Source organism: Pecten maximus, chromosome 5 (genome assembly GCF_902652985.1).
Source record: "Pecten maximus chromosome 5, xPecMax1.1, whole genome shotgun sequence".
Lineage (NCBI taxonomy): Eukaryota > Metazoa > Mollusca > Bivalvia > Pectinida > Pectinidae > Pecten > Pecten maximus.
The window spans coordinates 7,035,698-7,050,669 of record NC_047019.1 but is presented as its reverse complement, the minus strand read 5'-3'; the positions used below and the strand labels follow the sequence as shown (position 1 = coordinate 7,050,669).

Here is a 14,972-nt window from a genome sequence, read left to right as displayed (position 1 = left end):
TGTACAGTACGATACACAAGGATTCTAGCTGTGTAACCAACCGCATGGGAGTCGATGAAATAAATCGATTTTTAGCTCACCTGCCGGACGCTGATACGCTTATGCCATGGTGTGGCGTCCGTTGTATGTCTGTCTGCCAGGCCGTCCGTCCGGCCTCCGACATCAACCTTTTCCTTTAAACAACTTCTCCCCAATAACCATGAGACAGATGAAGGGCTACCAATTTTGTTACATGAATTACCTTGGCCTACATTCAAGGTCAAAGGGGTCAAATAGGCTAAATTCTTTTAACGACTTCTTCTCAATAACCAAGAGGTCCAGGAAGTTGATATTGAGCCTATAGCATAATCAAATGAAGGGCTACCGAGTTTGTTAAAATGAATGGACTTGGCCTACATTCTATGTCATATAGGAGTGAAATACTTAGTTGACTAAACTCTTTAAAAGACTTCTTCTTAATGACCAAGATGTCCAGGGAGGTGATACTTTGCCTGTCGCATGCTGGGGTGAAGGACTACCAAGTTTGTTAATTAAACTGAATGACCTTGACCAAGGTCACAGGGGTGAACTAGGTTAAACAAAAATTAAACGACTTTTTCTCAACAAACAAGAGACCCAGGAACTTGATATTTGACATGTAGCATGCTTGAATGAAATAATGTCAGTAATTATAAGTTTAAGACAACCAGAGAAGGAATTATGTCACAAGAGTGGTAAAATGTATAATTATGTATATGTTCATATCATTTTACAATGTGCCTTTACAGAACAATTAAGAGATCAGTTATGGTGTGAATTAATTAATACGTATGAAATTATGTTCAATGTATATTTACACCCTCATTCAGATTTTCAGTTATTGCACACACTTATTGGTGGCAAAATTATATATGAACCGGATATGTCAGAGTTAGTGGACTTCCGACTGTTATCGGTTAAGTGCGTTTCAAAAATTCTGAACAAATATTATGAATAATTACCTTAATATGCATTTTTCTTTCTCTCTTTATAACTCTTATGATTGATATTGTTGTATTCATTTTTTTCTCATATTGTATACTGTAAATGTATTTTATTTATATCAATTATCCTGTTTACGATTATAGCTATGTTATTCTATTATGTAATCTTCTTTAAGAAGGAAATAAAGGGAATAATAATCATGGATTTCGTGATAGACAAGAGACTCCGATACCTAATATTAGACCAATAGTATGATTAAATGAAGGACTAAAAAAGGTGTTGACATAATTAAACCAAGCTTACTCTGATATATGAATAAGGTGGTAATCAGCATAGTATCTGCAGAAATGGTCTGGATCAACTTCAAAGTTGCTGTAGAATTAGATGAGCGATACAGGCCCATCGGGCCTCTTGTAATTCATCGTTCGTGACATAGAATACCATTAATGATAATTGCACAGACTTCACATGAAGTTTCCCCTTGGTCCCTAGTTGTGTTCATTACATATATGTATCTTGATTCTGATCGGGAAAACAAAATGGCCGAATGGTGGCGTGCCATCTCCGATTTTGATAGTTGGAGTTTAATATCCCTATTTGAATATTCCTATAACTTAATACGTATATTTTCCTTTTCCCATGTTTTTGTCCATTACATTTCGACTTTGGCCAGGAAAACAGGTGGCCATTTTGCATTTTGAAGATTGACACTTGTTTTCGTTAAGAAAGGGCCGCGGTGAAAGTTTCCCGACACTTTATCACTAGCCCTCCACCTCTGGGTTGCGAGTTCGAAACCTACGTGGGGCAGTTGCCAGGTACTGACCGTAGGCCGGAGGTTTTTCCTCAGGGTACTCCGGCTTTCCTCTACTCCAAAACCAGGTACGTTCTTAAATGATCCTGACTGTTAATAGGACGTTCAACACAACCAAACATGGATATTTCTCGCATTTCATAGATAGGTTCCCCTTGTTGTCGGCCATTTTGAATTCTGACTGTTGAAGATTGGTATCGCTATTTCTCAAAAAGTTCTCCATGGATCTTCCTCTACCAGTTCCGACTTTGGTCTCTAGTTGTTCATTTAGAAATTTGAGAATGATCAGAATTAAGCCATTTTGAATTTTGACAGCGGAAATTTTCCAGAAAGTTCTTCACGGATCAAGTTCTGAAATTTCATATGTCCATATGTTGGTTCCCCTTGTTTTTAAATGATGCAGATGTGCATCTACCTGCATGCTTGCTGTCTATACCAGTTTCGTTCTCTCCCGTGTGCTAGAATGCCTAACTAGAGAATCCCAGATATCCGACTGCTTTAGGCAAACACCATATTCTTCGTCCATTTACCAATTGCTGCCACTTCTGCCGCTTTGCCTCGTTCGTTACCTCCGTCCTGTCTTCCTACATAATGTATATACTGTCGTCAACTCAATCATTACGTTTATTTGGGACTGCGGAACCAGCACAGTGTAAAGACGGACAGGTGACGAGGCCGTCTCTACAGGGGCTCCTAGTACCCAACTTGCTTCCACATAATCAGAATCGCAGTTCATTCACTGTACTTTGTCCTAGAGTCCACCAATGACAAAATATAAAGCATCGGGGTCTTCTGGAACACCGGAAGAAAGTTCTTACTTTTTAAATATTGACTCATGTGACCTTGAAGGCAGACCTAGCGTTCAATTGAAGGTACCTTAATTATGGTAAACTACCAGGTCTCCTTGTACGTATTTGACCCCTAGCTGTGACCTCGTATAATCTGGTTCTTTAAACCTTTACTCTGACTAGGTACCAACAGGGAAATGGCCGGTTTCTGTGTCTTATAAGAATTTGGGAAAGGTAATTCATTGATCCGAAGGTAGTTGTTGTTCTATCGTTCTTTTAAAAATATGATGGGGATCGATGTCGATCACAAACCTTCGGATAGGGTCATACATGTATAAATACATTTATCCTGCAACTGCCACCGCATTGTCGGAATACACCCACCGTATATATTTTTGCTGTATACGGCAGTGACGGAACACAACTTATTTTGGAATCTTTGCACGTGTGTCAATTCAACTAACCTACTTCAAAGTGAAACAACGTTTAAAAGGCAAACATATTTCTGTCATTTTTGACACCGTTTCACTTTAAAATGATGATTTATTATTATTATTTTTTCTTCATTGTTGCAGGATAAATAGAATACATGGTCAGTGTCTTTAAATATAAGCTGTATTTTTGGCTCGAGACAGAAAGACAAAAGTGGCTCGCCAAGGCTCGCTACTTTTGCCGCAATCTTTACCCTCGCCAAAATACAGCTTATATTTTAAGACACTGACCATGTATTCTCTATTTATCTTTCAACTGCCACCGCATTGTCGGAATACACCCACCATATATATTTTTGCTGTATACGGCAGTGACGGAAAACAGCTGTATTTTGAAATTTTAGCACGTGCGTAAATTCGACTAGCCAACTTCGAGTGAAACAACGTTTAAAAGGCGAACATATTTGGATTATTGTAATGTTAATACCGTTTCACTTCAAAATGATTATTTTTGATGACTGTTGCAGTATAAATAGAATACAGTGTGTGTACATGGTCAGTGTCTTAAACTACAGTATAAGCTGTATTTTTGGCTCGGAACAGAAAGACAATTAAGTGGCTCGCACCTTGCATTTGTCTTTCTTTACCCTCGCCAAAATACAGCTTATAATTTAAGACACTGACCATGTATTCTCTATGTATGAAGAAACTAAAGATTGTGCCTGGCTTCTGACCATACCATAAACTTTAATGATATCACTGACAATTCGTGCCATTATTATAGTCAATTAAAATGTTTATTGAACCATTCAATTATTACATAACAAATTTGAATATTATACATGTATATATACGAAGATATAGATTTGAATTCCCTGTCGTAGTTGTACCGAGAGAAATATACATTGTACGCAATATATATAATAACTGGAGAGAACTTCCCTTTCGGTTGAGCTAAGTCTCCACAGTTCTAATTATATATCAATTGTTTCATAGACCTATATAATCTTCATATATATAAATGTGATTGCTATTTAAGGTATCTTGCGTAAGCTTCATATTGTGAACAAAGCATCTGTAATCACGAGGACCGTAATCAGACGATTATATTTCATGAACGACAACTCCGTAGAGATTTATAACGGTGCGTTCGACTCGAGTCACTCTGAACGGACTGTTTACCTTTAACCAGCTGTGCATTGCAGAAGGATGACATCCACTTCGGAAAACACACGTGGAAAGATTGCCATCGTCGGCAGGTAATCTCCCATTTAATTACGGGGTCTGTAAATGACACTTAATAATAAGCAATGTCATCGCAGTTATTGAATGGCACGTGGAAGGTGATAGGCGTTAGTACATAGTAAACGTAGCCATGTACAGCTGATTTTAATCAGATTGGGGAGTACTCCATAAATTTTATCTCTGTGTGAATCTTCCAATTTGGACCGAAGTTTCCAATCTGATGTTTTAGACGTTCACACGTTTAAGCAAACTTGTCATGGACAACAGCTTGATATATTGCATTGAATGGTCACTTTTTCACGTTTTATTTTTTATTTAAATATATAAATTACAGCGGTGTTAATCTACTACAGAGTCAACTGAAATTAGAAAATGATTATTGCACCAATAAAATCTGGTTTTGGAATTAATACCTGGATTACTGAAGTTACAAATAAGATAGATTTTCATTTGTTCCTGCACAATACCATGATATTTATAATTCATATTATCTGAGGTCAACTGTAAAACTGACACTCAAGGGAAGTAATCAATATTTATTACGAAGAAAAAAATCGGAGCAAGGGAGGCAACCCTTACAACATTATCATTCTCAGGTAAAAGTATAGTTTATTTCTGGTAACTCCAAATCACCATACAAGTAATGATAATTATCAGGTATATCAAATTCAATAATCATGGGAACAGCAATCAAACAAACAAAGAACACATACATAATAACAGAACCATTATTCAAACTCAAAATTAATTAAAAGTCAATAAAAGAGGTCAAATATACATGTAAACAAAAATATAGATTCCTGAAAAGTACAAGGAGAATAAGACCAGGTGTTCCGGAAAATTAAGCTTCTTTTGTTTGCTTCATCAACAACACCTGCCATACAAATCTAGGTCAAAACAGGTTAAGTGTTCAGGGCTTTTTCTGGGGCTATTTAGGGCCGTTAATGGGCCGCACTTCCAAATGAAATTATTTTATATTTAAGCCAAATTCCCAAAATTTGCAGTTTACTCCTGAAAAAAATCTTTTCCAATTCCCCAATTTTCATCCCAAAATGAGACAAAAAGGCCCTTTCTCAAACCATTAAGAAAAACTTTAAAGCCCTGGTGTTTGGGTGGTGACAATGGAACCGATAGGCATATCAATAACGTCAAACATGTCTGATTTGAGATTTCATATCGCATAAGGAAATGGATTATCAACCTACATCTCTCAAAACCCTGTGTTAAATTCTCAGTCAGAAGTCTACATATGTCATGGACATTGTGATAATGGAAACGAGCCCTTGAATATTGAATCTGAAAAATAAATTTGGACATGTGGGAGAAAAAACCCATTCCCATATAAGCTCGTTACTTATCAAAAACAATATTATATTTCTCATTTTCTTCTGCTTCAGCGGCCTCATTGGACAGAATTGGTCTATGATATTCGCCAGTGCGGGCTATCATGTGACTTTGTTTGACGTTGATCCTGACCAACTTAAGCGTGCACAAACCAGCATCAAATCTACACTAGAACAATATGAAAAAGATGGCTACCTCAGGGGTAAACTAACAGCTCTTCAGCAGACAGATTTAATATCTACAACTAGTTCTTTGTCTGAATGTCTCAAAGATGCGTTCTATGTTCAGGTATGTTGTTTAAGTTATTGTTGTCATGATGACTATCATGGGACTTTGCTACAGTAACTTATAAATCCCATCACAGTCACATTTTTTAGAACTTGTATATTATCCACATGGTTTCGTTAATTTTCCTGTAGGAATGTGTTCCGGAGAACCTGGATCTGAAGAAGAAAGTGTTTGCGGAGATGGATGCTGTCGCCGGAGAGGATATGATCTTGGCTAGTTCCAGCAGCTGTCTGTGTGCTTCCATGTTTACAGAGGGGCTGACACACAAGTCCAACATGTTGGTGGCTCACCCGGTACGTGACCTTCCCTCACCTGCTGTTAGTAATTAAAAATGATGACGATTTATTATAATCTGTTATTACCTGTATAATCCAGACCCTGTATACTGTAAAGATACTTTTTAACGTGCTTAAAGTTTAGAGGTAAAGCTTATTAAAACGAATTAGCGGAATGATAAATTAGCGCATCGATAATGATTGCCATATGAAACATTGTAGATGAACTACAATTAGTGCATTCAAAATTTAGTGAAATTCTGTCAGCGCAAAAGTCGCAGCTAAAATATGTATGTTTGCAGTAATTTGTAACCCGGTAAAACTGTGTAAAGCAGACCCTGTATACACAGAAAGGTTTGAAATTGGCTTGTCTGACCCACAGGTCACAAGGTCAAGCTGACCTAGTGACATTGTGCTTCGTCCATCGTCGTGAACCATTCTATGTGTCGTCCGTTAACTTTCTCTTTAATAATGTTATTCCTGCGTAGTGCCAGTGCAGATTTCAACCAAATTTGGTCTGAAGCATCATTGGAGGAGTGCAATCTTTTCTTATATAAGTGAGACTAGTTTGACCCTAGGGACATAGGGATATTGCCCAGAAAATGTCACTTAACTTAAAATTTTGCTTAAAGATTGATTACAGCCTGGTGTGTGTTTATGATGTTTTATTTTTGATTTTTGACCTCATGATATAAACTTGTTGTCTTTTCATTGGCAGATAAACCCACCATACTTCATTCCATTGGTGGAGCTTGTCCCGGCTCCCTGGACCAATCAAAAAGTTGTTACCACAACACGTGCACTAATGGAGGAGGTTGGACAATCACCGATAACTTTACGCAGGGAGAGTCTGGGCTTTGCCCTCAACAGAATCCAGTATGCCGCTATCAACGAGAGCTGGAACATGTACCAGGTGCGACCCGAGTCATACAATCCCATCCTCTGACACGTACCAGGTGTGACCTCATTCGTACAATCCCATCCTCTGACACGTACCAGGTGTGTCCCTATTATACAATCCCATCCTCTGACATGTACCAGGTGTAACCCCAGTCATACAATCCCATCCTCTGACATGTACCAGGTGTGTCCCTATTATACAATCCCATCCTCTGACATGTACCAGGTGTAACCCCAGTCATACAATCCCATCCTCTGACATGTACCAGGTGTAACCCCAGTCATACAATCCCATCCTCCGACATGTACCAGGTGTGACCCGAGTCATACAATCCCATCCTCTGACATGTACGAGGTGTGTCCCTATTATACAATCCCATCCTCTGACATGTACCAGGTGTGTCCCTATTATACAAACCCATCCTCTGACATGTACCAGGTGTGACCCCAGTCATACAATCCCGTCCTCTGACACGTACCAGGTGTGACCCCAGTCATACAATCCCGTCCTCTGACATGTACCAGGTGTGACCCCAGTCGTACAATCCCATCCTCTAACATGTACCAGGTGTAACCCAAGTCATACAATCCCATCCTCTGACGTACCAGGTGGGACCCCAGTCATACAATCCCATCCTCTGACGTACCAGGTGTGACCCCAGTCGTACAATCCCATCCTCTGACATGTACCAGGTGTGTCCCAGTCATAAAATCCCGTCCTCTGACATGTACCAGGTGTGACCCCAGTCATACAATCCCATCCTCTGACATGTACCAGGTGTGACCCTCATACAATCCCATCCTCTGACGTACCAGGTGTGACCCCAGTCACACAATCCCATCCTCTGACATGTATCAGGTGTGTCCCTATCAAACAATCCAATTCTCTGACATGTACCAGGTGTGACCCCAGTCATACAATCCCGTCCTCTGACATGTACCAGGTGTGACCCTCATACAATCCCATCCTCTGACATGTACCAGGTGTGTCCCTATTATACAATCCCATCCTCTGACATGTACCAGGTGTAACCCCAGTCATACAATCCCATCCTCTGACATGTACCAGGTGTGTCCCTATTATACAATCCCATCCTCTGACATGTACCATGTGTGAACCCAGTCATACAATCCCATCCTCTGATGTGTACCAGGTGTGACCTCATTCATACAATCCCATCCTCTGACATGTACCAGGTGTATCCCTATCATACAATCCCATCCTGTGACATGTACCAGGTGTGACCCCAGTCAAACAATCCCATCCTCTGACATGGACCAGGTGTGACCTCATTCATACAATCCCATCCTCTGACATGTACCAGGTGTATCCCTATCATACAATCCCATCCTGTGACATGTACCAGGTGTGACCCCAGTCAAACAATCCCATCCTCTGACATGGACCAGGTGTGACCTCATTTATACAATCCCATCCTCTGACATGTACCAGGTGTGACTGCAGTCATACAATCCCATCCTCTGACATGTACCAGGTGTGACCGCATTCATACATTCCTATCCTCCGCCATGTACCAGGTGTGACCCTAGTCATACAATCCCATCCTCTGACATGTACCAGGTGTGACTGCAGTCATACAATCCCATCCTCTGATGTGTACCAGGTGTGACCCCAGTCATACAATCCAATCCTTCTGACATGTACCAGGTCGACCCCAGTCATACAATCCCATCCTCTGACATGTACCAGGTGTGACCCCAGCTATACAATCCCATCCTCTGACATGTACCAGGTGTGACCCTTATACAATCCCATCCTCTGACATGTACCAGGTGTGACCTCATTCATACAATCCCATTTTTCTAACATGTACCAGGTGTGACCCTTATACAATCCCGTCCTCTGATATGTACCAGGTGTGACCCCAGTCATACAATCCCGTCCTCTGATATGTACCAGGTGTGACCCCAGTCATACAATCCCATCCTCTGACATGTACCAGGTGTGACCCCAGTCATACAATCCCGTCCTCTGACATGTACCAGGTGTGAACCCAGTCATACAATCCCATCCTCTGACATGTACCAGGTGTGACCCAAGTCGTACAATCCCATCCTCTCACATGCACCAGGTGTGACCCAAGTCGTACAATCCCATCCTCTGATGTGTACGAGGTGTGAACCCAGTCATACAATCCCATCCTCTGATATGTACCAGGTGTGACCCAAGTCGTACAATCCCATCCTGTGACATGTACCAGGTGTGACCCAAGTCGTACAATCCCATCCTCTCACATGTACCAGGTGTGACCCAAGTCATACAATCCCATCCTCTGATGTGTACCAGGTGTGACCCCAGTCGTACAATCCCATCCTCTGACATGTACCAGGTGTGACCCCAGTCAAACAATCCCATCCTCTGACATGTACCAGGTGTATCCCTATCATACAATCCCATCCTATGACATGTACCAGGTGTGACCCCAGTCAAACAATCCCATCCTCTGACATGGACCAGGTGTGACCTCATTCATACAATCCCATCCTCTGACATGTACCAGGTGTATCCCTATCATACAATCCCATCCTGTGACATGTACCAGGTGTGACCCCAGTCAAACAATCCCATCCTCTGACATGTACCAGGTGTGACTGCAGTCATACAATCCCATCCTCTGACATGTACCAGGTGTGACCCCAGTAATACCATCCCATCCTCTGACATGTACCAGGTGTGACCCCAGTAATACAATCCCATCCTCTGACATGTACCAGGTGTGACCCTTATACAATCCCATCCTCTGACATGTACCAGGTGTGACCCCAGTAATACCATCCCATCCTCTGACATGTACCAGGTGTGACCCCAGTAATACAATCCCATCCTCTGACATGTACCAGGTGTGACCCTTATACAATCCCATCCTCTGACATGTACCAGGTGTGACCTCATTCATACAATCCCATTTTTCTGACATGTACCAGGTGTGACCCTTATACAATCCCATCATCTGATATGTACCAGGTGTGACCCCAGTCATACAATCCCGTCCGCTGATATGTACCAGGTGTGACCCCAGTCATACAATCCCGTCCTCTGATATGTACCAGGTGTGACCGCATTTATAGAATCCCATCCTCTGACATGTACCAGGTGTGACCTCATTTATAGAATCCCATCCTTCAAATTTCTCTTTGCCCAGCAAATATGGAGGTGGAAGGAAATGAGAGTCACATCAGTCATGTATAGTTTGCGTTCTTGCCATTGTTTTGAAGTCCAAATGTCAAAGATCAGCTTAAGTGATATGGGCAGATGGCTTCTTGATGATTATGGGGTATAAATAGCCACATGACGGGATCCTTACTGACCTGTCATCGCTCTAGGTATTTTATAATTCACTTCCAGCTACATTTGCATTAAATTGTTAAATTATTCATTACTGTTATTAGATATCACAACACTGATTATCTTGTTTTATGTCTGTTTTAGTCTGGGCTGCTGAGTGCCGAGGATATTGATAGAGTCTGTCACAATGGACTAGGGCTGCGGTATGCTTTCATCGGCCCTCTGGAGACCATGCATCTCAACGCTAATGGTAGGTAAATCTTGAACTTGGCAGGTGGTTTGGTCTTGGTTTTGAATTAAATGATATCATAACTAATTCTGTAATGTAGATTATACATTATTGTCACATTATTAATTATTACAGGATTTTCCTGACCATTTTCTGTGAAGTAACTACAATTTAGACATAACTTCTAAACATTAAAAAATACATTGTATGATTTATCCTTGGTTAAAGTCAAACAGAATCAGGATCAAGTAGGCAATAAATTAAACAGCAACAGGATCAAGTAGGCAATAAAGAACAGAAAAAGGATAAAGTAGGCAATAAGTCAAACAGTTTCAAGTAGGCAATAAGTAAAAAAGAAACAGGATCAAGTGGGCAGTGAGTCAAACGAAAACAGGACTAAGTAGGCAATAAGTCAAACAGAAACAGGATAAATTAGGCAATACGTCAAATAGGTTCAAGTAGGCAATAAGTCAAACAGGTTCAAGTAGGCAATAAGTCAAACAGGTTTAAGTAGGCAATAAGTCAAAAACAAACTGGATACATTATTAACTATTACAGGACTAAGTAGGAAATAAGTCAAAGAGAAGTATCATAAATAAGGCAATAAGTCAAACAGGTTCAAATAGGCAATAAGTCAAACAGGTTCAAGTTGGCAATAAGTCAAACAGGTTCAAGTAGGCAATAAATTAAAACAGAAATAGGATCAAGTAGGCAATAAGTCAAACAAATTGGATCAAGTAGGCAATAACTCAAACAGAAACAGGAACAAAGAAGTAATAAGTCAAACAAAAGCAGGATCAAGTAGGCAATAAATTAAACAGGATCACATATCACAAAGGTATTCAAATAAATGCTTGCAAGAACAGGAGGGCAGTTGTGGAACATCAGTGGGAGAAAGTAGGTATTGAAATAAACTATCACAAAATCCAAGAAAACCGTCCTGAAATTTAAGAGTAACAAGTTATTGACTATTACAGGAATTACAGACTATTGTGAGCGGTATGCAGAGGGAGCCTATAACGTACAGAAGGAGACATTTAAACCAGTCCCTGTCATGTATGACGTGCCAACATCCGAGAAGGTCCAGGAGGAATTCAATCAGACCATCCCATTGGATAAACTAGCAGAGAGGAGACGCTGGAGAGACAAACGACTGGCAGAACTCTCCAAACTGAAGAAGACTTTAGATGAGGACAAATGATATGTTTTAATGGAAACAAATGTTATGAATGACGGATAAATGATGTTGATAGCAAATGTTTATCTGTGTTTAGGAGAAGATTAATGAATGATATTATAATTGAGAATAGAAAATCAAAGGATGATCGAATGTTAAATGTGATTGAATGTTTGCTCACACTGTATGTAAAAGTCGGAGAATAACTGTAACAGAATGGATAGTTGGCACTTATGTAAAGATCAGAGGATAACCTGTATAGTCATTAGTTTGTGACAAAATAGCAAGGTAATTTTCTGCATGGTATGCTGTTCTATGTAAACCACAGAGGATGACTGGATGGTTGTAAATGATTGGATGATGGTCATCAGATCAGAGGCCAGTTTCATCATTATTCCTTAACTTCTTTAGGAAAGCATTACAGAATTTAAGGACGGTTCCTTAGCTTAGATATTTTCCATAAATTCTTTAATGCTTTCCTGTGGAAAATTTTAAGTTAAGGAATTTCCTTAAGTTAAAGGGGCCTTCCTTCATTTGAATAAAGTTAAAATTAAACTTACTTACTTAATACTCGAAGAACTTTGGTTTATCTTGAGTGTAATACTGCCTTATTAATGTGAAGATTATCTTTTACTACATGTACTTGGAAAAAATACATATTTTCCAGTTAATTTAATTTTGAAAAAACTTAGTTTTATTCAAACAAAGGAAATCCCTTTTAATGGGTGCTGGGGGTTATAAACTGTAAATTAGATATTTAAGCAGTAATCTTATTTAAGCAGTAATCTAATCTTATTTTAGCGGTAATCTTATTTTAGCGAATTTTTATACTAATTTATGATAGTGCTAATTACACTGTATTGTTTTCTACAGAAAGCATTTTGGGTGTGCAAATTCATTATTGCTGTTTGAATTCATTAAGTGCTGTTATTTGAGTGTGTCAAATTAAAGAGGTATGTTTAAAGTACAGGTAATCAGTTCTGGAAATCAGGGTAAAGAGGATTGAAGCCAATAGCTAGTCCATTAAAAGTCCTGATCTTAATTAAAATCATATATCATACTGTAGTTTGTTAATCTATGTATAGATAAGTATTACTCAAGAATATATTAATCAATGCGTAATACATAAGAAAATTGGTTAATTCACATGTTTTACAAAATTTTGTTATTCCACATGTACTCTCAATAAATTCCGTTTATCCACATGTGTTACACATGAAATTTTGATAAACCACATGTATTACACATGAAATTGTGATTCCACATGTATTCCACAAAAGAAATTGTTATAATCCACATGTATACATGTGCATAAGGAATTTTGCTAATTAATCCTCATGTATTACTCAAGAAAATTTGTTGATCCACATGTATTGCAAAAAAAATTGCGTTAATCCACATGTATTGCACAAAACAAAATTGTTAATCCACAAGTATTACTCATGAAATGTTGTTAACTCACACGTGTAAGTATTACACAAAATATTTTAATTCATATGTATTTCAGAAGAATTTTGAAATGTTCATGATGTGTAATACATTGTAATAAAATGTATGTACATGTATGAGTAAGAAATGAATGTATTAATTAACGTGTAATTGATATAACTGATGAATAAATGTCGTTTTTTCATTTAATTATCAATTTATTTTTCAATCCGTACTTAAAAGTACATTTTAATTTATAATTAATCGTAGATAATCTGTAATGATTTCTTGATTTAAGAAAAAAAGATAAAAAATGGAATGCAAAATGATCTTTTTGTTTCTTGATTATGGTGGTGCATGCAGATGAAATGGGGACTCTACAAAATATAATACAATGAATTTGTTTCCAAGTGTAAACTTATGACTTGGAATGTGACTGGTATTATGTCGTCAGCTTCCCATCTTCATGACCCGTTACAAAGAGAGAATGTCGACATTTGTGGAATTGCCGAACACTGGCTTTTCGAGGAAAACGCTCACTTATTGAAAAGCATTCACTCTGATTATGATTACTTTGCGGTCTGCGACTTTTCTTCCCATGCCCTATCTGATCGTAGAACGAGGAAAGGGGGCGTCGCCTTCTTATGGAAGAGAAGCCTTTCGAGCCGTTTGACTATTGTCGACTCCGACGACGATCACATTCTAATTCTGAAATTGGTCTCTGATCATGGTATCTGGCATATCATAGAAGTATATTTGCCCAACTCAAGCTATGGATCGTCTATTTTTAACGATTATGTCGATAAATTAGATTCCTTGTGTGAATTGTTTGCCGTCCAAGGATCAGTTATTATTATGGGAGATTTTAACGCACGTTTAAGCGGTCCACGTCTCCCAAACTATCAAAACTACCGAGGAATTCGTCTCCAACGGTGTCTAGATCGTCATCAGTTATGTGCTCTGACAACCTCTACAATTTGTTCTGGGCCATTGTATACATATGTTCACTCTGATGACGGCGCTTCATCTTTACTTGACCACATAATTGTCGATTTTTCCAAGACTGACCTCATGTCGAACTGTCGTGTTGGTAATCAAAGCTACCTAGACGTTTCCAACCACAGACCTATCTTCTGTGATTTGTCATTTCCTATATATATTGCATCATCAGAAAAGAGTCTTCGGATGGAACGTAACATCTTTAAGTGGGTCTCGGGGGGCACCTCCTCAGACACTGAGACTTATCGCGAAAACCTCCATCGATTTATATCGGATTCCAATCTCGATACCCTTCAGTTAGAGGAATCCTCGGCCATTGACAGTTATACGGATGCCCTAGTTAAAGTTTACAGGACATTTCCATAGCCTCCCTCCAGAGAAAGAAATTCAAAAAATGCCTAAAACCTTACTGGAAGGGGGAGCTGAAAGAGTTGCATCATGATATGTGGCGTTTGAGGTGTATCTGGGATAACGAAGGTTGTCCATGGGGTCCCGATTCCCATTCATTTACCTTGTATAAGGACGCGAAACGTAAATTTCGCCGTAGACATCGCCAACTCTCAGAGGAGCATCTCATCACGGTAAATTCTGATATTGAGCGCGCGGCCAGAAATGAACCAGAAATCGTTCTGGTCACTCGTAAAATCCCGCTGGAGTGGTGGATCTCATGGCTAGGCAGGAACTGAATTGGTATTTGGTAACCAGACTATTAGAGACCCTGCCGCTTTGGCGTTTCACTGGGGAGAGTACTTTGCTGGTATCTACTCTCATTCAACAGATCCCTGCT

The 14,972-nt window shown here is 39.3% G+C and overlaps 1 protein-coding gene across 2 annotated transcripts; it reads left to right on the top strand.

Annotated features, from left to right (window-relative positions):
* Nucleotides 1-4,144: 4,144 nt before the first annotated feature.
* LOC117326998 (lambda-crystallin homolog) lies at nucleotides 4,145-13,512 on the top strand. Of its 2 annotated transcripts, none has more exons than XM_033883807.1 (6): nucleotides 4,145-4,252; nucleotides 5,636-5,870; nucleotides 6,002-6,163; nucleotides 6,864-7,058; nucleotides 10,497-10,602; nucleotides 11,559-13,512. In XM_033883807.1, the coding sequence occupies exons 1-6, from the start codon at nucleotides 4,203-4,205 to the stop codon at nucleotides 11,780-11,782; spliced, it is 972 nt and encodes a 323-aa protein (XP_033739698.1). In that variant the 5' UTR covers nucleotides 4,145-4,202; the 3' UTR covers nucleotides 11,783-13,512. The 2 variants fall into 2 exon arrangements, with proteins under 2 accessions (XP_033739698.1, XP_033739699.1); XM_033883808.1 differs by lacking the exon at nucleotides 4,145-4,252 and adding an exon at nucleotides 4,731-4,834.
* The last annotated feature ends 1,460 nt before the right edge of the window (nucleotides 13,513-14,972 follow it).